The sequence below is a fragment of the Danio rerio genome, chromosome 20, assembly GCF_049306965.1.
Source record: "Danio rerio strain Tuebingen ecotype United States chromosome 20, GRCz12tu, whole genome shotgun sequence".
Lineage (NCBI taxonomy): Eukaryota > Metazoa > Chordata > Actinopteri > Cypriniformes > Danionidae > Danio > Danio rerio.
The window spans coordinates 31,237,501-31,264,054 of NC_133195.1; the positions used below are offsets into that span (position 1 = coordinate 31,237,501).

Sequence of the window (26,554 nt, forward strand, 5' to 3'; positions counted from 1 at the left end):
AAACAACTTGTCAAAAATATATCTATATTTTAAATGAAACCCAACGAACAGGTTAAATACAGAAAGGAGCGCTCTTTTATTATCAGCTGTCAGTCAGCGCCCGCTCGTTTTTTTTCCTGGTCATTACGCCTTTGTCATGTGCAGTGGAAATGCAGACAATCGGATAGGAGTAGCAAAAAGATGATGTAAGCAGGTCACCAAAAAAAATCAGATACAGTCACAAAATCGGAATTCACCATCAAGATCTGCAGTGTAAATGCAGCCTAAAATATATTTGGTTTAATTGAAGTGTAATTTAATTAAAATATTGTATACATTTATTTATACAAATAAAACATAGAAACATACAAATAATGAATCTTCTTATTCTCTCAGCTGTTGACATGCCATTATTGTTTGATCAGACAGACAGACGCCCCATAAAAGGTGATGTAATCGCATCCCACGTCTACTGTGGAACAGTTACTTTTCAAATGTATGTGTACAGTATGTGTGCGTAATTAGATTCATTCTGATTGGATATTCACTGAAATACGTCCCTCAATCACATTTTTGTCTCATTTTTATTAGTCAACAAAAATGTCAGTATATTTTTATTAAAGTCATCGACATCACTTCATTTTTATTTAGTTTTTATCTGTAGAAACTTGTTTGACACAAAAATTATGACGAAAAAATTTTATCAACAAAAGGAACAGTGCTACAGAGGAGTAAAGCTTTAAATAGGTAAAGTATCAAAACACCTTGTTAATTTTTGGAGTGAGATGCCAATGGTCTAATCCGATTCAATGATTTATGCTAAGCTAAAATGGCTCTCGTCAGACCTAGAGATTGCCTGCATGCATAAAAAAATGGTAAAACTCGAGATGACTTGTGGAATTAGCCCATTTGCAAAAAAAAAAAAAAAAAAAAAAATGGAGTGTTCCTTTAAAGGTAAAAGAGCCTGTTATAAACAGTCATTCTGACTACACTTGATGCAATGCCAGCTCTCAGACTGTAAACGTGTTATGTTCCTTATCGTATTCAAGAGTGCTTGTGCTACTTTTGACATGAAGGACACATGGATTTGGTTTGTCTTTCATGTTGACTGTAGATGGTGCTATCGTATCATAGTGTGTCAGTTTTGGTGATTATTGGCTAATGTGTAAGTGTTTATTTTTTTATGAAGATTGTGAAAGATTCAAGAGATCAACGTCCTACAATGCAATTCAAAATAGAAAAAGAAAATTACTAAATAAAAGGGTGACACTTTATTTTGATGGTCCGTTTGATACATTGCATCTATATGTCAATTAATTCTCATTGGATTATAAGCAGACTGTTGACATGTACTTGCAAAGTTTCTTATAGTCAGTTAAATGTCTGTTAAGGGAGCAGTATCGGCAGATATTAAGCAGACAGCCTACTAATACTCAAATGGACCATCATAAGAAAGTGTTACCTATACAAGAAACTGTTAATAAACAAGTTCTTTACAGTGTGTAAATGTTTAAAAAGCATCACACACTTACCCAGAGACAGTGGAATGAAGCATTAGCCTTTTAGTTGGAGTTTCTTTCACTTTAATCGTGTTTTTTAATGTCTGCGATCTGGAAGCCAGAAGGATTTCTTGACATTTTTGGCTTGCATCAAGAAACCATTTTTATAAAAAGAGGACAAATGTGATCAGAAGCGCATCTCTTTTTTTACACTAAGATCATCATTCAGGTAGACATTAGAGCAGGGGTGTCTAAACTCAGTCATGGAGGGCCGGTGTGCTGTATAGTTTAGCTCCAACTTCCTTCAACACATTTCTAGTACCTAGAAAGCGCTTGATTGGCTGGTTTAGGTGTGTTTAACTGGGATTGGAACTGAAATATGCAGGACACCGTCCCTCCAGGATCAAGTTTGGACACCCTTGCATTAGAGCTTAGTATAGCTAGCTTATTGTGAAAGCAATCTTTAAAATAAATGGCAAAATAAAAAGTTTCCAAGCACTTAGATTCGATTTCATCAGGACTGGAAATAATGCTGTTGAGTGTTTTTTATTTGTGTGTATAAATATATATAATTTAGCAGACAATCGTGTGGTGGGTAATTTACATGATAGCCATCATCATATTCTGTTAAACAAGTAATGCTTTTCCTTCTTAGCATGCTTTGTATTACCTTTGCAAGCCTGCTTTTTTCCTTTTAGGTTTACACTTTTGTGCGTATTAAATGTGAATGCATTAGGCTGTTTGACTCTTTATGTCATGTTGTATCAGACAGATCTGGTTGTGCTCCAGGAACATTCGCATCTATTGTTCCATGGCCTTCATAGCTCTCTGAGTGAAACATCTGTTCACTCCATTCTGTATTTCTCTTGCTCGTGATATATTAGCATTTCTATTTCCATCTGGACATTCTCTCATGTCATTCCCACCTCCTTCACCTGTATAATACATTAGAGGCTCTATTTTCAGAGCCAATTCATCAGCGCTCTCCAGATCCTGTGATCTGCTGAATATTTTAGCTATGCATTTTTTATCTGTTTCAAAAGGTCATCAACATTACATCTACATTTTTGGCAGGTGTTTCCTTTAGCGTCCTCAAAAAAATTCATATTAAAAAGGAGTGAGCAGTATATCAGCGGCTAAAATGTTTTTAGGCACTTCCCAAATCAAATAGTTTCCATGTTTGTTCATTTAAAGTTTTGTAATTGTTACTAATGGTTTTATAAGTCCTGGTCAACAGCATTTTCTTTTTTGATATGACATGCGCCTTGTTTTAATGTCGGCCCATCTTGTTTATATTTTGGGTTTATACATTCTTCAGTGTACTTTTCGGTTTGTCCAGAATAGACTTTTACTTTATAGTTGTACTATTTCTACAATGTTATTACAGTGTTTGGTATCAGTTTTGTATTTCTTCCCCATAAATGTAAAGAAAAGACATTTGTGACTGGAAAGCTCATGAATATTCAGCAAAGTAGGTGCTGTTCATGCTTATAACTGGTCATTTGATTATATGGTCACTTCATTGACATTGATTACAGTATTTTTTTTATCATAAATGTTTAAAAGTGTTGTAATAACCCTAACACTCCAGGGTTTTTCCAATAAGTATTTCAGTGAGTGCCCTAAAATGGTTAAATAGTTCACCAACATTTTTCAATTCTGTAATAATTACGACCCCTTATTTTGTTCCAAACCCCTGAGACCTTCGTTCATCATCATTTTTCGCACAAATAAGTTATTTTAGATCAAATTTGAGAGCTCCCTCATCCTTCATAGACAGCAGTGGTCATGAGATGTTGGAAGTCTAGAAAAGAAACTAAAAACATTCTCAGAAGGTCCAATGTGACCATGCTTTTACATGCCAAAAACTGTAAAAACGATTTTGTTGTCCCATCAGATAATCGTGCATGTTTACTACGGGCAACACGACGCTTGCAGGTTGCACTGTTGACTTTAATGTTGCGGTCATACTAGAGTTTGGCTGTTTTTTTAAATATGCGTTCTTCATCGGTTTTGCGTCCTCGTGTTCTCATGTAACGTCATGATCAACTGCCAAAGTTCAGTTCCAGTACTCAAGACTGCAAGAATGGAGGATGCGTAGAAGTTTCCTGATGCGTTCTTGATATCAAGGACGCATGGATGCAGACTTGAGCACTGAACTCGCTCTAGAAATCCCAGAAGTCATTGCGGCTGGAGGTGGTAAGTGCAGCATTTTATATAGATTATGAAAGTTCAGAGATAGAACTTATTTAACTTTATTTAGTCCTTTAATGATTAGAGCGATTGGTCCATGTTTTAAATTTCTGTCCAGAGAGTTCATGTTTTGATCTTTGATTGCTCTCACGCAATCATGTGATGCAATTTCGCAGGTCAGAGCTCACCAAGTTTTCCAACGCAGTGAACTGCGAAACTTGTCGCACAAGCTTGCGTTTCTGGTCTAACACATTCGCATGCGTATGAATGGAAGTCTAGGGGAGGAAATTCCAGTGTGACCGCAGCTTAATGGCAATACATCACATTTTCCTTAGTAAACGTGCACGCAAACAAAGCTGACGCGAGAGAACATGTCTTATTTGCAGTTTTTTGTTTTTTGCAAACAATGTGTGTTTGAAGCTTCATATTATTACAGTTGAACCAGTCATGGAACGTTTTGACAATGCTTTTGGTTTCTTTTCTGGGCACTTGTATGTGTCATGCCTGGAGTTAACTTTACCCTTTTGTACTGTTGGGGATGTTTTCATCCACTCTGGGGTGATTTTGTGTCTTCATTTGGCCATAACCTTTTATGTGTTTTAGCTAGCTGAATAATTTTTGGTGACAAATCTTATTTTGACACAAATTTTGAGAAAATGTTTTGGATTTTGAAAAGAACTCAGTGATACACTCTGGGCAAATTTACTATGCTTTTGTTATGTTCGGGATGAAAACATCCACTGAATTAAACTGCTGTAAAAATGCATTAAAAATGCATTTTTTTTTTTTTGCATAAATCTGTTAATCAAAAATGCTAACTTAATTAGAAAATTACAAGATTTAAATTTTTGTTTTTTAAATAATTGCCAAATTCATAAATAATGTCACTGATTTGGTGGAGGAAAAAAAACACAAAATGACATATTTTCAATATAAAAAGTAACTGTGGACTTGATTTTTTAATGCTTTATCACAGTCTAGGACATGTGAAACAGCATTGCCTTTGATGCATTGTTTTTGATTCGTAAAAAAAAAATTCTCCCTAATTTACTGTTGGTGGCTGTTTTTGCCCCATTGACTTCCATTATAACCACATATGATTGATTACAAAACCATAACACCAGTTGGGAAGAGGTAAAACTTATAATTTTTACTGTTGATCGTCTGTTAGGCCTTTGCAGAATAAAAGCTTAGTTTTGGATTTTATATGGTGTATAAGAGCAAATTAAAGTGTGTGTACTGTATGTGTGTCTGAGTGTGTGAGAGTGACATTTGCGCATTTACCTTGATGTGCCAAAATATGCATGTCAGCTCTCAGAACTATATGGAGTAAATAAAAACAAAGACTGTGTGTTTATGCACCATCAAATGTGCACACCAGATGTTTGTTTATGCACCACCAACAGTAAATTATGGAGAAATAAATGAAAATCTAACAATTCATCAAAGCAAATGTTGTTAACTGTTAATGTCCAAGACTGTAATAAAAGCTTAAAAAAAGCCCACAATTACTTTTTATATTGAAAATACATCTTTTTTTTAACATCATGTAGGAACTTAAGGAACAAAAGTCAATTAAAGTTAAAATCCTGTCATTTTTAAAAGCATTTAGTAGTTTTGATCAGGACTGAGGTACAACAGTTTAATTCAGTTTATGTTTTCATCCCTAACATAACAAAAGGCTAGTAAATTTGAGCAGTGCAGAAGAGTCGCTCGAAGGGTTAAAAGATAAGCTAGTTACATTATACCAAAACAAGCATCAATGGTTGTAATATAAACAGCGGCTATTTTCCACTATATTCCAAAAGGACAACAAATGAATGACATTTCTTGTAAAGCAGTCACCTATAATAGAGAAAACGTTTTGTACTGTTGTGTTTTTGCTTTTGTGTTGACTGTTTAATGCCGCGAGAATCGTTTTGTACTTTTTTATATATATGTAATTTCTATAGTCCCTTTTTTCATGTCATTCCATTTTTTTGTTGTGATGTAAAACGTAATAAAAGTTTTCTGATTTCACAATAAAAACTGATTGTAGCTCATACTTACCACTAGAGAGCAGCAAATACACATTCACAGGCGACACCTTCTCTTATAATGCGATTTAGTGCTGATCTCAGTTCATTTTATCCCACTAGCTTTATTAAAGTCAAATTGAGCTTACTGAAGCACATGTGCCTATATATGCGTATTGCTAAATCCAACAAAGCTTTAATAGATGTTTAATGGACCATCACACAGTTGAAGCTAAAATACACGTTTATGCAAAGAAAGAGTGAGAGAGAGAAGAATAACATTCTCCAAACTGTATGTTTATTGAATGTCTTCAGGTCCTTTTTTTCCCCAGTATATTGGCCTACTTGATCCTCAACAAGTGTCAATGAAAAAAAGAAAAACCCCTAAAAGCAGTAAAACTCTTTAGAAATATTCCATGCATAGTTTTGTGCTGAATATGGCACTTGTGCCTCTAAGTTATATTTCTCGTTCGGGTTTTCTACACAGCACCTTCCATATCCAGGATTGCTGCAAAGTCTATACATTCTGTTTCAACCTAATGTACAGTTATGAGTCAATACGTCAACTACCTGAAAATGTGTCAAGGAAACATGCCACATATTTCTGTTCTGCAGTTTGACTGGTTAAATGAATGTCCCAGCAGCTGAAATCTATGTGTTTCTGGCAGTGATGCTGCTTCAGGAAACAATGTAAGCGTTGAAAAATACTGAGATGCGGTTTGGTTGTCCTGTAATGTAAAGCGACTTTCCGGTGGACATGTATTCCACATCGTCCGCTGTTGATATGTTGAGAGTGACGAGCTGTAATCTTCATCTTTGTGCTCAGAATATCATCATTCTATTAATCACTACACAGACTCTAAACCAAGTTAGATGCTTACATTCTACATTGAGTTTACAATTACATACATTAAAGCAAAGACAAACATAGATGATGGGTTTTAACGTACAATAATATCAGACGCTTATGAAAAGCTGTTTCCACAGGGGAAAAAAAGTGCATGCTTTGAAAAATGATAACTGTGACATATAAAGTGGAAATAATAAGACATGAAGTCTAAATTATGAGACAAATAGAGAAATGATAAGTTATAATGATCAGATAAATAGTCCAAATAATGAGACAATAGGCATGGGATGGTTTTCAAGGTATATCGCGGTTTGGAAAAGTGAAGGTTTTAAAACTGCCAAATTTTCTGCTATACCGTTCCTAAGGTATCTATGTGTGAGATTTTTTTATTTACATTTTGTTTTCTTTTTATTTATTGTTAGGACAACAGTGTCTCCAGCAGAAAACATATTCAAAGATGCCGATTTAAGTTGTAAAAAAAAAAATCTGTGTTTTGAAACTAATGAAGACAGCAGAAGTCAATAATTGATTTTCATTATCTAGCCTGACATGTTTACTGCTTCAAAATATTTTCTCACAATAACGTGTTCAAAGCGGGAATTTTTTTTTTTTTTTTTTACCCAGACATTTTAAAAGAATCAAATTTAGAGCAGTGATCACAATACCCTGAAACCATGATATTTTTTATTTATCATAGGTTATCATACTGTCAGAATCCTATACTGGCCCATGCCTATGTCAAAATGTGAAAATGAAAGACTCAAATACTCACGATTATAAATCGTCACCTTGGAATTATAAGGTTCTATCTGCGTTCTGAAGGATTTTGAGCTTTAAAGTTTTTGCATTCCATAGCAAACATTATGTGTGTAACATTTAAATAAAAAGTCTTAAAAAATGAACAACTTATAAAAAACATCTCATAATGTAAATAAGTTGTCATTTAATAAGAATATGCGATAAACTCAATTTTGACAACAATTTCAGAACCTTATAATTTTAAGGTGACGAAACGTATAAATTCATATAGATAAATAATGAGACACAATTAGCTAATTAATAGATACAAAGTCATAATTATGAAATAAAAATTAGGGATCTAGTAACTAATTATTTTAAACAAAGTCAAAGTTATAATGAAAAGTCTAAATTAGGAGACATGTGGGTCATAATTTATGACAAAATATAAAAAAATGTCAAATTTATCATTTAAATTAGGAGATATAAAGTATTAAAGTTTAAAAGCCAAGTTTAAATGTATCAAATTATATAAACATATTATCTGCACGATGGACTTCCAGTGTTCTCCAGCCTCCAGTAACTAGACCACAGCTCCGCACAGGAAGTCTGGCCAGAGGAGAAATAGTCGTGCCCAACTGAGTCTGGTTTCTCTAGAGGTTGTTTTTCCTTCACTTCGTCAGTTGGTGAAGTTTGTTCCTCACTGCTGTCACCACTGGCTTGCTTGGTTTGGGACTTGTGGAGCTGCGCATCGTGTTTGGACACTCAGCAGTGAAATTTAAACCACACTGAACTGAGCTAAACTGAACTTCAACTCTGAAAACTGAACTGACACTGTTTCAATTTACTGTAATCTTCTCTGTAAAGCATCTTTGACACAATCTACATTGTAAAAGCGCTATAGAAATAAAGATGAATTGAATTCATTATTAAAATTAAATAATTCAATTAATTCATAGCTTTTTTTATAAATGCTAATAATAATAATAATTCACAAATATGTGAGACAAAATTCATAGAAATGAGATGCTAAATCATATTTTTTATTAAATATTTAATATATTTTTTTATTTTTTTTTAAATCCTAACAAAATGTTAAGGAGATCCTAACAGGACAAAATGCCAGAATTATGAAAAATTAAGTTAGAATATCATAAAATCTAAGAATTTTTCAAATATCATACTATAATAATGTAATATATAATCATTTTTATTTTAATCTTTTAATGTTGACTTTGCATGTTCAGTCTTATTATCATCATTTTGACTTTTTATCTCATAATTACTTCACATCATGTCACAATTATTTACCAAATCATGCCTTCTTTTCTTAGCTGTTGGAATGGATCCTCCATAGCTGGTCCTAAATGAAATATCATTATTTTTTTGGGCATCTTACTGTAAAGCTGTTCAGAAAACACACCGACCAATCAGAACTGGCATCTCTGGGGTCCAGTGCTCGTCACTACTGCAGTCTGTGCAAAAGCAATCTTCTGTGCTCTGAATAAATCCTCCTAAAAACACTACCACAATCTTTGTTATTCTTCTCGATATTCTTTCATTCCTCAATACAACAGAGTCAATGATCCTCACCTCAGTTCAAAATATCATACGCTAATGGTTAAGTATAACATGGCCTGTAGACGCACAATAATAAATAATTCGACTTTCTTCAAATGGCAGGAGTAAGAACCGTGTGCTTTTCCGAACCCATTTCTCTTCCATATTCAGTGACGTATTCAGTTTTTCGATGAAAAGTTCTGTGCAAAGCTTGACCGACACTCACTGAAAGCCCTTGTCGTTTTCGTCCCTCCTTTGGAATGCTCTGAAGATTTGAGACACATCCTTGCTTCACCTGGAAACTTATCCGGACCAATTTCAGATCTGATGATGAATGTTTTTTTTTTAAATGGAAATCCAGTCAGACAGTCAGTCCTGTGCTTGCTGTAGTTTGGTTACAGGTATCAAATAAATGTATAATGCTTCTCTAGATGGAACTGGGAGATCATCTGACATTCATGTGTGTGGTCTTTTTAATAGACACAGACAACACGGTCGCTGTTTGGAGATTTTTTTTCTGGACTTATTGCATGCTGCCATCTAGAGTCGGTAGCTGTGCGCTGTTCGGGTGGGTTTTGGAGAGAGGGTGGTCCGTACACGTGACCCGACGTGGCCACAGAGATTCCATCCCAACAAACTGCAGTTTCTGGGCAGGTTTGTGGACATTTTGTGGGAAGCCAGAACTCGTCAGGAGGACTGCATGAGGCCTGTCAGCCGTTTACTTGTCAGTGATTTGCCCTGAAACACATTTATACTGTTATTAAATATTGTTGTTGTTTTTCTTAAGAGCACCAGTTAAATATATACTGTGGTTTTGTATTTCAGTAATTGCCACTATCAATGCAAATTCAACATTTTTTCATATACCATACATTCAGAAGTTTGGAGTCAATATTGTAATTTTTCCCCTTAAAATGTGTTCTTTTATTTACCACTGACACACAAAAGTGACAGTTGTTATGAAAGAACAAATGAACAGCAAATCTTTACTACTTTATCTGCCAAAAAATCCTGAAAAACTGCAAAAAAAAGCATCTGCAATTTTACACCTTTTTACTACAAAGGTTTCTACAAAAAAAATAACATAATAATAAATGTTTCTCGAGCAACTAATCAGCACATTAAAATGGATTCTGAATGATCATGTGATACTGAAACCAGAAGTGATGATGCTAAAATTAATCTTGCCTTCATAGGAATATATATAAAAAAGAAAAGTTGTTTTGATGCTTATTTGATGCTGGATACTTTAATTAATTTAATTAACTTAACAATTTACTAATTGTTTTAATTATAGTTCACTTAATTGACATAATTGTCAGAGACATGTTTTATAAACATTACAATTGTACTCGGACTAAACATTTGAACAGTACATGTGTAAAAAAAATTACAGTATTTTTAATTATTAATTTATACTTTAGATATGTCTTGATAAACGTACATATTGGACAGAGATAGGATGGGTGAAATCATAGATGTGTAATAAAAATATATATAAATAAAAATATATATCTACACGACTGGTCAAAAGTTTGTCGTCAGTAGGATTTTTAAATGTTTTAAAATAAGCTTCTCCTTCTCACCAATGCTGCATTTATTTAATCAAAAATACAGTGCAAAGTGTAAAATAGTGAAATGTTATTGCAATATTTTATATATATATATATATATATATATATATATATATATATATATATATATATATATATATATATATATGTTTGACCACATTGAAGGAATGCTTTAGATCCCTACATATTAATGAAGAAAAAAACTTTTTTTTTTTCTTCTGGTCAAATTGGACAACCTTCCAAAAAGCCTGGTTCTGTGAGACAGTTTTTCTAGACAATATGTGTCACTCACCACACTGCGAGTGAATTTCTCCAGGGATGTGCGACGGCCTTGCTCTGTCTCAGGCTGCGGAGCCCAAGTTAATGGAAGATACAGTGACAGGTTAACATGTGTTAGTAAAGAAACAAAAAATAAAAAAAATAAAAAAAACATTCAGGAAAATGTATGTTAATCTGAAAAAGGGGCCGAGACATAATTAGCTGCCCATGTTTATCCATTATTACAAGTTGGCAGTAGAGTAAGTAGCTTAGTATATTGTAATTAAAGCCAATTGAACACATTTGAAAGTGAGGTTGAGGAAAAAGGAGAGGAAATCCTTCAGTTCAGGAATTGGCAAACAATTAGCATGCGGTGTCAATGTCAGGCTCACTCTAAAAACAGCACATTAAGTAAAACAGGTTTCAGTGTTCAGGGTTTAACTGTCTGTATTCATTTTTCACAGGTGTTTTCCTCATGTTTTTAATCAGCGTAAACACAAAGGGTTAGTTCACCCCCCAAAATATTTATTTTTATGTGATTTTTTGATGAACGTTTTGAAGTGTCAGCACTTTTTTGTGAATAGACTTTACATGAAGAGACTGAAATCTCTGGATGGATGATGTGGAACGATGACAGAATTGACTTCTGTTGGTGAACAAACACTTTAACAGAAAATCTCCATTTAGACCAGTTTAACCAATTTACCAAGTCAGCATGTGAAAAAAGAATGCAGAAATATAAGTCAGATTTATTCTCCACAGCAGAAAGAGATTTAAAAGAGCGGCTAACCTTCTTTCTGGCCAGCAGGAGGTCCTGGTAAGCATTGGAGCGCAGGAATCGAGGGTAGCTGTCACTCTTCATCAGCTTGTAGATGTGGTCCTGAAAGAGAAAAACATTGGAGGCTGACAGTCAAACCACAGCCAGGGCGAAAGGAAAGCACCTTATTGCAAAGTAATGAGAATGAATCTTCTAAAAAAGGAGCTTTCTGTCCTGTCCTCAATCTTGACTTCACACTTGCAAACAGGAATGAATCTGTACTTTCGCCCAGGGGAAAAGACAACCTATGTCTGATATTGCATATCTTGCAGCAGCAGCAGCCCGAGTAATGTTTTACCCAAGGTAAGACATTTTTTTCTTCATTATACAATATTTTCAAGTAAAGCCTAATCTACTTGACAGACTCCATGTCATGGATTCTGCAACACACTACTTAGTTATTCTGCTTTACATTTTCTACAATCCATTTCACCCTGACTTTGAGGATTTCAATGCTTGCTTTTCTGTCTCTTTCATCAGTCATGTAAATGCAGATGAATGAAGGAGACTGACACAAGGCAAACTCTCTTCAACAGAGCCATGATGACAAGGACAAGGAACAGATTATCCATCAGCATTATTGTACATCAATCTCCTCGAAGTGCCCGAAGCCCTGATGAAAGTTCCTCTTTCATCGTTTCAAAAAATGAAAAAGACTCTGCCTCGAGCATAACTTGTCCCTAAGTGCAGCTTTATTATTATTCCTTCAATCAAAGAACCAAAAAAATCAATCGTCTGCAAAAATATTATGCATTTACAGTATTACTAGTATGTTATCATTACATCATGTCATTTAGCTCATATATTTATTTAGGCATGAGATTTATTTAGCCCCAAAGATTTATGTGAATTGTTAAATGTGTTGCTTGCGGTGCCAGTTTGCTCACCTGGGCATCTTCAAAACTGTAGCGTCCTGGGTCTTTGAGATTCTGGCTAGTGCGCTCGTAGCTGTGTGAGTCTAGATTGATGGCATTTGGAGCTCCCTCGGCAAGAAACTCCTGCCAGATCTCCTGAGCACGAGACGCCACTTCCTGCAGGGGGCGACACTTCAGATCCTGTACCGCCAACCAGAATCTAAAGACAAAACAATACAATAGATGACTAGACTGAGAAAGTGTTTAATATTCTGATTTTTATTACTGAAATATATATCAAATAATTAACACAAAAATAACGGTGTAAAAATAACAAATTTTTGACACTAATAAGAAATCTTTCAGAAAATCAACGTATTACTGTCCTTTATAAATGACTCTTACTCTGACAACTAGCTGCTTAAAATGCAACGTTTGCATTTTAAATTGAATTAGAAAAGTTCACTCAATATAAATGGTAATATTTTACAATGTTCATATTTTGACTGTATATTAATCAAATTAAACCAGCCACAGTGTACATATAAGACTTCTTTTAAAATCATACAAAATGTTTTCAGCCCCAGACCTTTGAGCAATACGACATTATTTAATTTTGTTGAACAGATTTTTTATTTCCAAGTTTACAGAATGATTAAATGTTGGACTAGAACTTGACAACAAAACTTATATTCTTGAAAAAAGCATACACACTTGACTATTAATGTCAATATTTCTAGACCAACACTATTTCTTATAGACAATGAAGCTATATTAATAATCAGTAATTAATGTTTTTAATATGACCATATCACGCCAATTTGAATCCTTCTTACACTGACTGCCTGTTAAGTTCTGTATTAATTATAAAATATTGCTTCTTACCTATAAAGCTTTAAATAATTTAGCTCCTGTTTATCTAACCTACCTCCTGTCTTACTACAGACCAACCAGCTCTTTAAGATCTCAAAACTCTTCTAGTAGTACCCAGAATAGCAAAGTCTACTAAAGGAGGTCTCGGGTTTTCATATATGGCTATGGTTAACTTTGTCTGTATATAATAACCTATATTTGATTATAACTTATACCTTAACTTGATTGTAATGCAATAATGTGCACCTTATGTAAAGCTGCTATGAAACAATAATTATTTTGAAAAAGCACTATACAAATAAACCTCAATTGAATTTAATTATCAGTGATTTATTTTTTAGAATAAATATTTAAAATTAGATCCACATGTATATTTTTCTTTTTACTTCAATTGCACATTATATTATTTCTAACGTATTTATTTATGTCAATATTTCTTGACCAACATTACTTTTTAAAGGCAATAAAGCTGTAATCTTTATCAGTGATTAATATCACCCCAATTTTATCTTCCTTACACTGGCTGCCAGCTAAGTTTCATATTGACAATAAAATATTGCTTCTTAGCTATAAAGCTTTAAATAATCTACCTCCTGTTTGTCTAACCAATCTTCTGTCTCGCTACAGTCTAACCCGCTCTTTAAGATCTCAAAATTCAGGGCTTCTGGTGGTACTTTGAATAGCAAAATCTACATGTGGAGTTTGAGGGTTTTTATACATGGTTGCTCTGGAATAGCCTTTCTGATAATGTCCAAGGCTCAGAGAAATTGAAGACCTATCTTTTTAGTAAAGCATACACATAATGCATCACATAACGGTATGATGCATGAGTGTGCTCAATGCAGGTTAGTGGGCTTGACAAACCACCTGTAGGACACACTTCTCCTGTCATACGAAGAGATGATGCCATTGAGGACTTCAAGGACAACACATACACAAATGCACTTCATTAAACATGTACACATAGACATCACCTATATGCAATAACATTGCAGGTTAACTATGCCTGTATATAATAACTTACATTTGATTGCAACTTATAACTAAATTTGATTGTAATGCAATAATGTGCACCTGTTGTAAAGCTGCTTTGAAATACTAATAATTGTAAAAAGCACTATACAAATAAACTTCAATTGAATTAAATTATCAGTGATTAATGTTTTAGATTAAATATTAAAAATTAGATCCACAGGTATTTTTTTTCTTTTTTTTTCTTATTACTTTAATTTAATATTATTATATTATTATTACCACAGTTTAAAGGATCAAAACATCAGCTAAATATCGTCATAATGTTTTACTGAGTAAAAGTCACCTTCGTCTTCATTTTTGATCTTCTACCCCCTCTATTTTACAACACAAAAAAAAACACTTTAAGTTACCATCAGTTTTATGGTAAACAAACGAAAGGCAGACTATTATTTCTACAATCTGATATAAATCATGCATCACGCTGCTGTTTCACGGCCAAGTTCACTCCCTAAAGCCAATTTTTACTCCCAATTAGCACTTGGCAAGTGTTACTTCTGGACCCCGCTAACAATGCTGATGGCAATGGCATTCTCAAACTCATGAGCAACAAACCCAGAGTTAATTATGGAAGTCAGTACATGCTCAGAGCTTGCCATGACAGATAGAGAGAGATAGATAGAGAGATAGATGGAGGAAAGCAATCGGTCAGAACTTCTTCCACTCTTGTCTCACACTTGCTCTGTAGCTCTATAGATCTCTGCGGTGTAGAAGTGGTTTAGACCCTAATGGGCCCAGGGGAGAGTCAGGCAGTCAAGAGGACACATCACTTTCACTCTCCTCACAGACTGGCAAACATAAGACAGCCCCCATAGAGGCTATTAGATGCCTAGCTGGGGGATACGCTGAGATAGGAGAGAAAGAGAAGTATGAGAGATGCATGGAGACAAGCAGCATTTTATCTCTTGCCCAGTCACTTTACGGCTTCAGTGACCTGCGTTATCTCTGCAGTTCCCTTTGGGGCCTCGCTGTCCTGGTTGGGCATCTCTTGGGGGCCACCGCTGCCTCATTTGCCCCACGACGTCTGTGGTTTACTGTAGCTTATTGCAATGCATCAGTGACAGGCTTATGGAGGTGGTAATGATTAGTGACTGTGCGTAGTCTTTGAAATCAGCCATGTTTACAACAAAATGCAGATTTTATCCTCATTTATTTACCCTTATGTTCCAGAGAAACTTGTTAATGACACAAATAATATTTTTATTCCAATCTAAGAACATTCAGTCCCTCTGTCAAAAGTTTATTTACACAAAACTTTAAAATGTTCATGAAGAGATCAAAAATAAATCCTTATGAGTTGAGTGGTTTTATCCAGATGTTCTGAAAGGATATGAATGCATTTATTTAATTAAGTCTGCTTAAAGGGCACCTATTTTACCTTTTTTACAAGATGTAGGATAAGACTTTGGTGTCTCCAAAATGTTTCTGTAAAGTTTCAGCTCAAAATACCCATCAAATTATTTATTATTTAATGTAGAATCTGCCCAGTTTGGTGTCTGATCACAATGTAGCCATTTCTGTAGCCTGTGACTTTAAATCCAAATGAGCTGCTTCTTCCCCCCCACCACTCCAACATGCATGTCTGCTTCTCATGCATTATGTTAGATAAACAGCCATCTGTGATAGAAACAGTCATGGATGAAGCTGAAATAACGTAACAAGTCAAAAATGCCAAGTAAGTTTATTTGATGTATTTGTAGTAGAGTTTATTTTAAAAAAATGTTCTGTGGACATGTGTATATTTGTTATTACAAAAACATGGTGCCTGTCAATTAATTCGGTGGGCGGGAAAACCGCACTCCTATGTCACGTTGTGGTGGGCCACAAAATCACTGGGATTTGTAACGTCAGTCAATTTTTAAAGAAGAGACTCATTGGGTTTATATCACTTCAATACGACAGCGAACACACAATTCCTACACACAGTTCTGTCCAAACAGCTTACACAAGTAGATTTTCATCGCCCTTTAAATAAATACAAACATTTATGGCATATGTTGTAAAAGGCAAATGCCCAAAGAATAAGGTTCATTCATTTATGGCACATTTATGAGCTTCTGTTTGTGTTCGCTGATCAATGTTTATGTGAATAAAATTAAATTTTTGCTTCTTCAAAAGACTCAAATTAAATTGCTTGATACATTGAAATTTTTAAAACACATTTTGGTTGAACAGACTTTTTTGTTGAAGAAAGAAATGTCTTTTTCATTAAATTATTCTCTTTTGTTCTGAACACAATCAAAGGGCTTAAGGGTTTGGCATGACATGACTCTGTGTAAAAAATAACAGTATTTTAATTTCGGGGCAAACTAACCCTTTAAAGTGCCGCTCTATGCTTGAGCTCTGACCTTTTACTTGTCCTACTCTTCTACGTTTTGTGCAAGTCATTACTTAAAACACCAGTGTGGGAGGTTAAGAGGGAGGGATGAGTATGAAGGAGAAAATGTCACAAAAGTGCAAATGAAAAGAGAACAGGAGAATAATGGTAATGAAACACTCACAGGAGGTTTTCAGAGCTGAATTCGGACTCCAGGAATTTAAGAAACTGCTCACGGCCCACGGGGTCCTTTAAAGCCTCGTCCAATGAGAAACCCCACTTCTTTACTCGCTGTTGACTTGGGTCCTTACTGAGACAGACAGATGAAGGATAAAGAGTGTTTTATTAATTAAGCTTGCATTGTCTTTGCAATATCTACTGACAGCAGCTACTGCTTTCACAACACAATGTGCCATTGTTTGTCATTTTAACAAGACAAAGCTGAAAACAAAGAGAGAAAGAGACTGTACGTGTGTACACACAATCACTTAATCACATCTAATAATATCTTGTATATTAGTCTTTGAATAAGTAACAATGTGTAATCCACCACAGGAATGCTAATCATTTTGAAAAGCCTAATTCCAACAACTGTAAATTCATTTGATAAATAACGGTCAATTAATCTTCCTGAGATCTGCATCTGCAAGTGATGAGAGAGTCACATTATTTAATGAAACCAAGAAATGAATTACTTGGATGGGTTTGTGTGTGCATGGAAAGTTTGCCTTAATTCCTGTCAAGGCATCAGGCCAAGAAAGGATGTGGTTTTATATAATTCATAACCAGGAATTTGGCAGATTTCAAACTTGATTTCAGAATGAGGTACAACAATAGTCACTCTTCAGAGGGGAGATCCACCAATCAGATAAGTCACTATGTCAGATAAGTCACTATGTCAGATAAGTCACTGTTACTATGAAAACACAACACTTACACACTAAATGATGTCATCCATAGATATAAAATTGGTAAAAGGTGTTCTACAACCTAAAATCGGGTGCTGTTTCCTTGTTAGCAGGTGTCCCACAGGGTTTGAACTTGGACACATTTTTAATTTCTCTGCATGTGAATGATCTGCCAAATGTTTGTCCCAATTCCAATATCCAAACGCTTTATGTTGCCAAAAGTTTTGGGTTACATGCATATGAACTTATTGACATCCAGATCTTACTCCATAGGGTATAATAAAGAATGTTGTAGCTATAACAGCTTTAAATCTTCTGAGAAGGCTTTCCAGAAGGTTCAGGAGTGTATTTATGGGAATCTTTGACCATTCTTCCCGAAGCACATTTGTGAGGTCAAGCACCGATGTTGCACAAGAAGGCCTGGCTTGCAGTCTCTGTTTCAATTCATCACACGGGTGTTTGATCAGATTGAGGTCAGGACTCAGGTCAGTCATTTCCTACAAACCAAACTCACAAGAAGAAAAGTGTAATTTAGGTATTCATACCTGGCTTCTAGCTCCCAGAAAGTGGCATCATCGCTAATCCAGGGGTTTGATGGTTCTGGTACTGCCACAAAAGGGTCATAGTCAAGATACTGCTCTGTGTAGCTCATCAATCTGCAAAACAAAGATTTTAATGTTGTTTAATTCACAGTATTGTATAAATTAGGGCTGCACAATATATAGTTTCAGCATCGATATCACATTGTGTGCATCCGCAATAATCACATCACAACATATGCAATGATGAGTTGACTTTGCAGTGCATTTTTACAATTAAACATACAAAACCACAAGGCATGCACTGTTTATTTCACTTCTTTGTAGTTTGATTATTACATTTTATGCATGATTTACTCCCCTAAAATGAATACATTTGACAACACTTTATTGACCAATTCTCACTATTAGCTAGTTGTTTTTTAGCATGCATGTTATTGAGATATTGGGCTGCTTATTATTACTTACAATCTACATATGCTTCATGATTTTATTCTACTAACCCAATATCTAAACTACCTTAATATATATTATTAAACAGCAAATTAGGAGTTTATTGAAGCAAAAGTCATATTTAATGGTTTGCTAATAGCGAGAAACGAACCTTAAAATAAAGTGTAAGTATAAATTCTGTCTAAATAGTCCTATTTAATCATTTGGTGAAATTCTAAATAATATATTACAATATACTGTATATCACAGGAAAATAAAATATTGCAATGGCAAATTTTTTCAATATCGTGCAGCCCTAATAAAAATAGTTCTCACACACATATTCCTTTCTCCAATGCGGACTAAAGACTGTATCAGCTATTTCACTGTACCAGCTATTTCATTGGTCCAAATCAAAAGAGTCCTATTATGACCGTGTACGTTTCAATATAAATCACAGGTATTAGCTCTAAATACTATACAGATGCAACTGATTCGGTGTAATTTGTGAAACTAGTCAATCACCATAGACAAAAAAATTTACATACAGTGCAATTACAGTACTCAGATAATAAAGGGATTTAATTTCCATGCCGAAACAGCAAAGTTACATACGGTCACCCCCAGTCTGCTAAACTGCAAGTCACAAAAGTCGTTGCACATGTAAAAGTGCAAAGATGCTTATAGGATTTGTATTATCGAACGCATTCGTACATCTCTAATAAAGTATCTGTTGATTTACTTTTGTCCAAGCAAACATGGCGGGCGAGCAGACACAAAACACACACACACACACACACACACACACACACACTGCTGCAACTTAAATGCACAGAACACAGAAAGCTCAGCATGGTGTAAATGCATTAAAACTTAAAGAATGATTTGCTGCAATACTTTTTAACTAGATATTAAAGTTTGAGGACAAACTTTATGGTGGCTTGAAAAGCCGAATCTGAAAGTTTGAAGTGGTTGAATTAGCATGTTACTAGCATGATTCTAGCATGAATTAGCATGCTACTAGGATAATTCTAGCATGAATTAGCATGTTAGTAGCATGATTCTTACATGAATTAGCATGTTGTTAGCATGATTCTAGCATGAATTAGCATGTTACTAGCATGATTCTAGCATGAATTAGCATGTTGTTAGCATAAATCTAGCATAAATTAGCATGTTACTAGCATGATTCTAGCATGAATTAGCATGTTGTTAGCATGATTCTAGCATGAATTAGCATTTTACTAGGCGGTTGCTAGGGTGTTTTAAGTGGTTGCTAGGTGGTTGCTAAGGTGGTGCAAGGCAGTTGCTAAGGTGGTCTGACTAGTTGCTAGGTGGTTGCTAGGGTGTTGCTAGACGGTTGCTAGGGTGTTTTGAGTGGTTGCTAAGTGGTTGCTAAGGTGGTGCTAGGCAGTTGCTAAGGTGTTCTGACTAGTTGCTAAGTGGTTACTAAGGTGTTGCAAGGTGGTCGCTAGGGTATTCTGAGTGGTTGCTAGGTGGTTGCTAAGGTGTTGCTAGGCGGTTGCTAGGGTGTTCTGAGTGGTTGCTAAGGTGTTGCTAGATGGTTGCTAAGGTGTCCTAAGTGGTTGCTAGGTGGTTGCTAGGGTATTCTGAGTGGTTGCTAAGGCGTTGCTAGGTGGTTGCTAGGGTGTCCTGAGTGGTTGCTAGGTGGTTGCTAAGGTGTTGCTAGGTGGTTGCTAGGGTGTCCTGAGTGGTTGCTAAGGTGTTGCTAGGCGGTTGCTAGGGTGTTCTGAGTGGTTGCTAGGTGGTTGCTAAGGTGTTGCTAGGTGGTTGCTAAGGTGTCCTGAGTGGTTGCTAGGTGGTTGCTAAGGTGTTGCTAGGTGGTTGCTAAGGTGTTGCTAGGCGGTTGCTAGGGTGTCCTAAGTGGTTGCTAGGTGGTTGCTAAGGTGTTGCTAGGCGGTTGCTAGGGTGTCCTAAGTGGTTGCTAGGTAGTTGCTAAGGTGTTGCTAGGCGGTTGCTAGGGTGTTCTGAGTGGTTGCTAGGTGGTTGCTAAGGTGTTGCTAGGTGGTTGCTAAGGTGTCCTAAGTGGTTGCTAGATGGTTGCTAGGGTGTTCTGAGTGGTTACTAAGGCGTTGCTAGGTGGTTGCTAGGGTGTCTTGAGTGGTTGCTAGGTGGTTGCTAAGGTGTTGCTAGGTGGTTGCTAGGGTGTCCTGAGTGGTTGCTAGGTGGTTGCTAAGGCGTTGCTAGGCAGTTGCTAGGGTGTTCTGAGTGGTTGCTAGGTGGTTGCTAAGGTGTTGCTAGGCGGTTGCTAAGGTGTCCCAAGTGGTTGCTAGGTGGTTGCTAAGGTGTTGCTAGGTGGTTGCTAAGGTATTCTGAGTGGTTGCTAAGGCGTTGCTAGGCGGTTGCTAGGGTGTCCTGAGTGGTCGCTAGGCCCTTACTAAGGCATTACTAGGCCGTTGCTAGGTGGTTGCTAGGCGGTTGCTAGGGTAATTTGGGTGGTTGCTAGGCAGTTGCTAGGGTACCCTGGTTGGTTACTAGGCAAGCCTCACATACATGATTGATAAAACATTTATACTTAGTAAGCATTTCTAGCAAGTTACAGTACTGGGCTAGTCAATATTAGCATGTAGCTAGTCACTGCTAGCATGTGTAGCATATAGGAAGTTCCGTTTGCTAGCATGAGTCAAACGAGCCAATCTCCAAGTCTCTACGATGTTCTAATGCTGAGATATAGCTGTTGATGAATGGTTGCTAGGGTACTCTGTTTTGTTGCTATGGGCGAGGTTACAGAGTGAACTTGAATGTGGTTGGTTGTCTTAGTCGAATGAACCAACCCCCATGTCTCTATGACACTGCTATGCAAAGATATGCATCTTGGCCTATTTTAATGGAAGTCTATGGAATCAATTTGGGGGCGTGGCTTGTGAGCTTCATTATCATATTGAGATGCTCATTGGTTGTCTGAGTCAGATGAGCCATCCCCCAAGTCAATAGGACACTGCTATGCAAAGATATGCATGTAGGCCAGTTATTAACATGAGTCTAGTTTGAATTAGCATGTTACTAGCATGATTCTAGTACAAATTAGCATGTCATTAGCATGTTTCCAGTATGAGTTAGCATGTCATTAGCATGATTAGCATATGAGTAGCATGTTGCTAGCATGATTGGCATGTCATTAGCATGTTAGAATTATAAGCATTTGATAGCACAGCTAATTACATTCTATAGGACAGTTGCTAGGGTGCAGTATGTGGTAGTTAGGGGTGTGGCTAGAAAGTTAAAAGGCCATCAGTGATTGGCTGCTGGCTAGACTGAGTTAAATGAGCTCAGCCATTAGTCTCTATGACAGTCTGATGCAGAGTTATGAGCTCACAAAGTTTGATCCCATGTTAAGTCAATGAGAGTCTTTTGTAATGGAAGTCTACGGGACAGTTGCTAGGGTGCCATAAGTGGTTGCTAGGGAGTGGCTAGTAAGTCTAAAGGTCATCAGTGATTGGCTGCTGACTAGACTGAGTTGAATGGGGCCTGACTCTAGTCTGTAGGACAGTCTGATGCAGAGTTATGAGCTCACAAAGGTTGACTCAATGTTAAGTCAATGGCAGTCTTTTACAATGGAAGTCTATGGGACAGTTGCTAGGGTGCCAAAAGTGGTTGCTAGGGAGTGGCTAGTAAGTTTAAAGGTCATCAGTTATTGGCTGCTGGCTAGACTGAGTTAAATGAGCCCAGTTAGAAGTCTGTAGGACAGTCTGATGCAGAGTTATGAGGTCACAAAGTTTGACCCAATGTTAAGTCAATGGGAATTTTGGGAATTTTCCGGGTCGTTTTTCGGAAAACCGAAAGTCGGATCAGTCGGAAAAGATATAGCAACCCGAGTCAGACCAGTTTGAAGGTTTGACGAAAGTTTGAGGTATGAAGCTTGAAAGGGTTAGGAGGAGATAGACTTTAAAATTAGTCTCAGAAGAATAAGAAGAAGAAGAAGAAGAAGAAGAAGAATAATAATAAGTTTACGTGAGATAACAGTATGTTGGCTTTTCAAGCCACCATAAATATAGCTTATTTTTGTTGCTCTTATGTGTGCATATTTCACATGCACAAGCAAAAAAAAAACCAAACAAAATTAAAACCTCTGAAACTGTCCAGTTAAGGTTTTAAACAGTAATTAAAACGTAACAGTAATTTGAAAGAGAACACTGACATTTTGTTCTTATTAACAACAGAACATCTTCACGCACCTGTGCTTCAAAGAGCATAGAAAAAAAAAAATAATAAAATAAATAGGCCTGCCCGGTCCGTGTACGTTGCGTTCATTCGATTTTTGATCCTAAACGAAATTTAAAAAACGAGGAAACGGCCGTTTTTCGTTTTTTTATTTGGCTACAAAAAAATTTAATAACTGATTTTGGCTCGATTTTCTTTTTTTGGTTTAGGGTAGGAAAACGGATAAATGACTTTAAAATTCATTATCCACATGTAGGCGGTTCTAAAACGCCCATTTCCTCTGATTGGTCAATCAAATCTGGGCTCCTGACGTCGCCTTCAAAATAACAGTCCTGTAGTCTTCGTCCTCTGCGGATCAGCACACAGGCATTTAATATATTATATTTAATATATAATATATTAGCAGTATTATTAGACATTTATCATTACAATTTATCATTACTATTATAGTTCGCCGCCAAATTTGCTGCTTTGCACCTGATACTGAGCAAAAGATTTGAGAGCAGCACTTGGTTTGCACGATTGTTTCCAAGCTAGGCCTATATAATAGTAATAATAATAATAATAATAATAATTATTATTATTATTATTATTATTATTATTATTATATAGTTTTTATTGTTTAGTTTTTATTTTTATAGTTGTTAGCAGGGCCAGAATAAGAGTTCATTGGAACACACACACATTTTCTCTCACGCAGCAAGCCAATTCCTTTCGAGACTTTTGCTGGATTAATGTCGAGTACATATCTGTAAATTAACAGTTTTCAGTATTTTGTGATTTTTTTTTTATTATTTATGTATTAATTTATATTGTCTGGGCTGGTGTTGTATATTATGCTACAAAAACTTTGTAATAAACTGTCAGTGCATTTTCTGTTATTTTATCAATTTATCTTTAGCCTATAAGCTGGACATCTTACTATAGATATGAGGGAGGCGCAGCTAGGCGCCGCGTTTCACTTTGGCAGCAGCTGCAGGTGATGAGAATGATGCAAGTAGAATCAAACTGTCAAAGAGAACGATGATCTTAATTTTTTTTTGTTTAAAATAACTGTTTAACATAATACACTAAATTTACATATCATTTGAACCACATACTAGAACATAGGCCTATGCCTGATTCATCCATTGCTTATGCATAAATTATACAAAAACATATAATTATAATTATTAATTTTTTATTTACCAAATCTGAGCTCCTGACCTCGCCCTCAAAATAATAGTCTTGTAGTCCTCTGTGGATCAGCACCCAGGCATTTAATTATTATTATTTGATATATATTATTAGACATTTATCCTTACAATTTATCATTTAAAAAAAAGTTATAGTTTGCAGCCATTTTTGCTGCTATGCACCTGATGCTGAGCAAGATTTCCGAGCACGACAGTTTTACGATTGTGATCTGCACCGAGGAAAAGGCAGATGACATAATTCGTAAAATAATAACTTTAAAATGTAAATGTTTGTAATACAGAAATTACAGTGAGCATAGGCCTATAATTAAATCCTTATTAGCAAAACAATTCATCCACAGCACTGTATAGCAGACCGGCCCTAACAAAGAAAATACACTTCATATAGGCTTTTTTTGTTGGAAAGATGAGCTTTTTGGAACGAATTTTGTTTGGTATAATTTGTATAAGCAAGATATCTTAAATGTATTTTTTGTTGGCCAGTTAACTACAAACAACAATATTTGAGGTCCCCTATATAGGCCTGGCTTCAGTGCCAAAACACAAAATATTTTGTTAAATAAAATAATAATATAAATAAAATTAAAGTGAAATATTCACAATTTCAGAGTAGCCTAAATTAAACTGTATTGGCTATTAATATCAAAATCATCCATTGCGGCTGTCAGTTTCGATTTAATTCCGTGATTTGAATGAGCCAGGACAGCCTTACAAACTCTTTGCAGCAATGAAGGTATTCCCCGGTTAACTCAGTTTGAAAAAATATACAGAATTTGTATTGAAGCCTGTATGAATGCACTGATAACTGTACGGTTCTATACCACCTTAAATGATATATTGATGTCCAAAGAATAGAAGAAGAGTAAAGAGGTCAGACACAAGTTATTATGTTTAAACAATGTATTAATTTCTTTATGATTAATGTGTAAACATAATCATCACAATACAAATCAAACAAAATAGCATAGGCCCACGTAAATGGTAAACAATTATCACATAAGAATGACAATAATTTTAATACTGAGAAGTTGTAATATAGTGATGAAACAAGTCCCATAGTTTTAGAGAATAAGTCCACCTTATAAACAGGAGGTCCAGCGATCACTTCAGCAGACGATCCGTGGACATTATGCAACATTTGCCGGGATCGTAGCTATATTTTCATATGCCATGAACGTATAATGTAAAATGAGGAGTTATTGTGTTAAAACAAGTTATCAGATGAAGTTAAATGTTGCTGTAAATTTTTATGCAGTTGCAGGTGATTGTGTATGTGTGTGGTTATAAAGTTATGTCAAACTCCGAAGCAAATCACACCACATCTTCTTCTCATCTGATAAGATTCAGTCAAACTGCTTGCTCTTGGAATGGTGTGGTTGTAATCTTGTTGGCTATAATTCTTTAAACTGTCGACTAAGCATCGCGATGTGCACTTGCCTTTTCCTCTGTTCCTCTTCCGTTACTGTGTCAAATTCATTGAACTCGCGAGCGGACCTCTAACCACGCCCACATAATAACATAACAGGTAAAGAATAAATGTACAGTTCGAAAACAGAATAATTAAACAATCTTTTGTAAAGAATTATAGTGATATGCAAAAACATATGCCTGAGTGCACTTACAAAACAATTAAAAATCTTATATTCTTGAAGGAGCCGTCTTTGCTTTTTTTTATGAACAACATCCTCCTTGTGCAGTAAACTCATTGTGAGAGATTGCGCGTGTCTGGCCACGATGAAAGATTTTTATATCCAAATTTGTGCCAGTTTGTCAAGATACACATTTTTAAAACACCTTATTATTTTTCAGAACGTAGATGACGTTTGCATAAGCAATGACTGATCCTATCACCTGATCCACCCGATTAAATAAAAATGTAGACTTTAGCGCTTAAAAAATACTCCCATATAAGCTCTTGCGAATTCACGGAGTAAACTGCTGAGCTCTACAGTAAATCTATTATTAATTTAGCGTAAGTAATAAATTTTAAAGTGTTGTTTTGAAATATAATTCTTTGTTATTGAAAAAAGCCAGAGAGAATGGTAAAAAAAATACATTTTGACTATTTAATTTTGTAATATCCAAATAAAACACAAAAGGCAGTGTTCGGAAACAGCCATATGGCCAATTAAAGTATTTCATTAATATTCGGCTGAATTTAAGCTTTCATCCTTACATGTACGCATATCCATCTATCCATCTCTCGCTTTCTCTCTTTTTTTCCTCTCTAGGCTATATAGCCTATGCACACACACACACACACACACACACACACACACACACACACACACACACATAAAGAAAGAGAGAGAGAGAGAGAGAGAGAGGCAAAGACTATAAAGGGACTTTGATATATGTATTTGATATATATATATATATATATATATATATATATATATATATATATATGTATGTGTTAAATAGGTCTAGTTTTAATTACATCACAATAATACGTGAAAATAATCACGTATTATAAAGCTGCGCCTAGCTCGGAAACAATAATGCAATGTGCTGCTCAGAAATGGCTTTATTTTGCTCAGCATCAGGAGCATAGCAGCAAGAAGTTTGGCAGTGACGTTAATTTAATGTCAAATAATTATACTGCTGTTTTTATATAATTTATGCATATGCAATGAATGTATCAGGCATAGGCCTATGTTCTAGTATGTGGTTCAAATGATACGTAAATTTGGTGTATTATGTATATTAAACAGTTATTTTAAACGAAAAAAATAAAG

The 26,554-nt window shown here is 35.5% G+C and overlaps 2 protein-coding genes across 9 annotated transcripts in view; one reads left to right on the forward strand and one right to left on the reverse strand.

Annotated features, from left to right (window-relative positions):
• The window catches only part of dpf3 (double PHD fingers 3), a 74,927-nt gene extending 69,228 nt beyond the window's left edge, over positions 1 to 5,699 (forward strand). The window contains exon 11 of the mRNA XM_005160743.6: positions 1 to 5,699. This exon is cut by the window's left edge and continues 1,204 nt beyond it. The gene's annotated coding sequence lies outside the window, so the exon portion shown is untranslated.
• A 1,252-nt stretch (positions 5,700 to 6,951) lies between these two features.
• Positions 6,952 to 26,554, reverse strand: part of rgs6 (regulator of G protein signaling 6) — a 132,945-nt gene continuing 113,342 nt past the window's right edge. For 4 of the 8 annotated variants that reach the window (XM_073932845.1, XM_068215504.2, XM_073932847.1 and 1 more), the window contains 6 exons: positions 18,013 to 18,123; positions 16,744 to 16,869; positions 12,371 to 12,557; positions 11,457 to 11,546; positions 10,701 to 10,754; positions 8,354 to 9,572 (listed from right to left, as the gene is read on the reverse strand). In XM_073932845.1, the coding sequence (XP_073788946.1) occupies positions 9,522 to 9,572; positions 10,701 to 10,754; positions 11,457 to 11,546; positions 12,371 to 12,557; positions 16,744 to 16,869; positions 18,013 to 18,123 (619 nt within the window). In that variant the 3' untranslated portion in view covers positions 8,354 to 9,521. Of the gene's footprint in view, positions 9,573 to 10,700; positions 10,755 to 11,456; positions 11,547 to 12,370; positions 12,558 to 16,743; positions 16,870 to 18,012; positions 18,124 to 26,554 lie in introns of all 8 variants that reach the window. The other 4 variants (XM_068215505.2, XM_073932849.1, XM_073932850.1 and 1 more) reach the window with 2 other exon arrangements.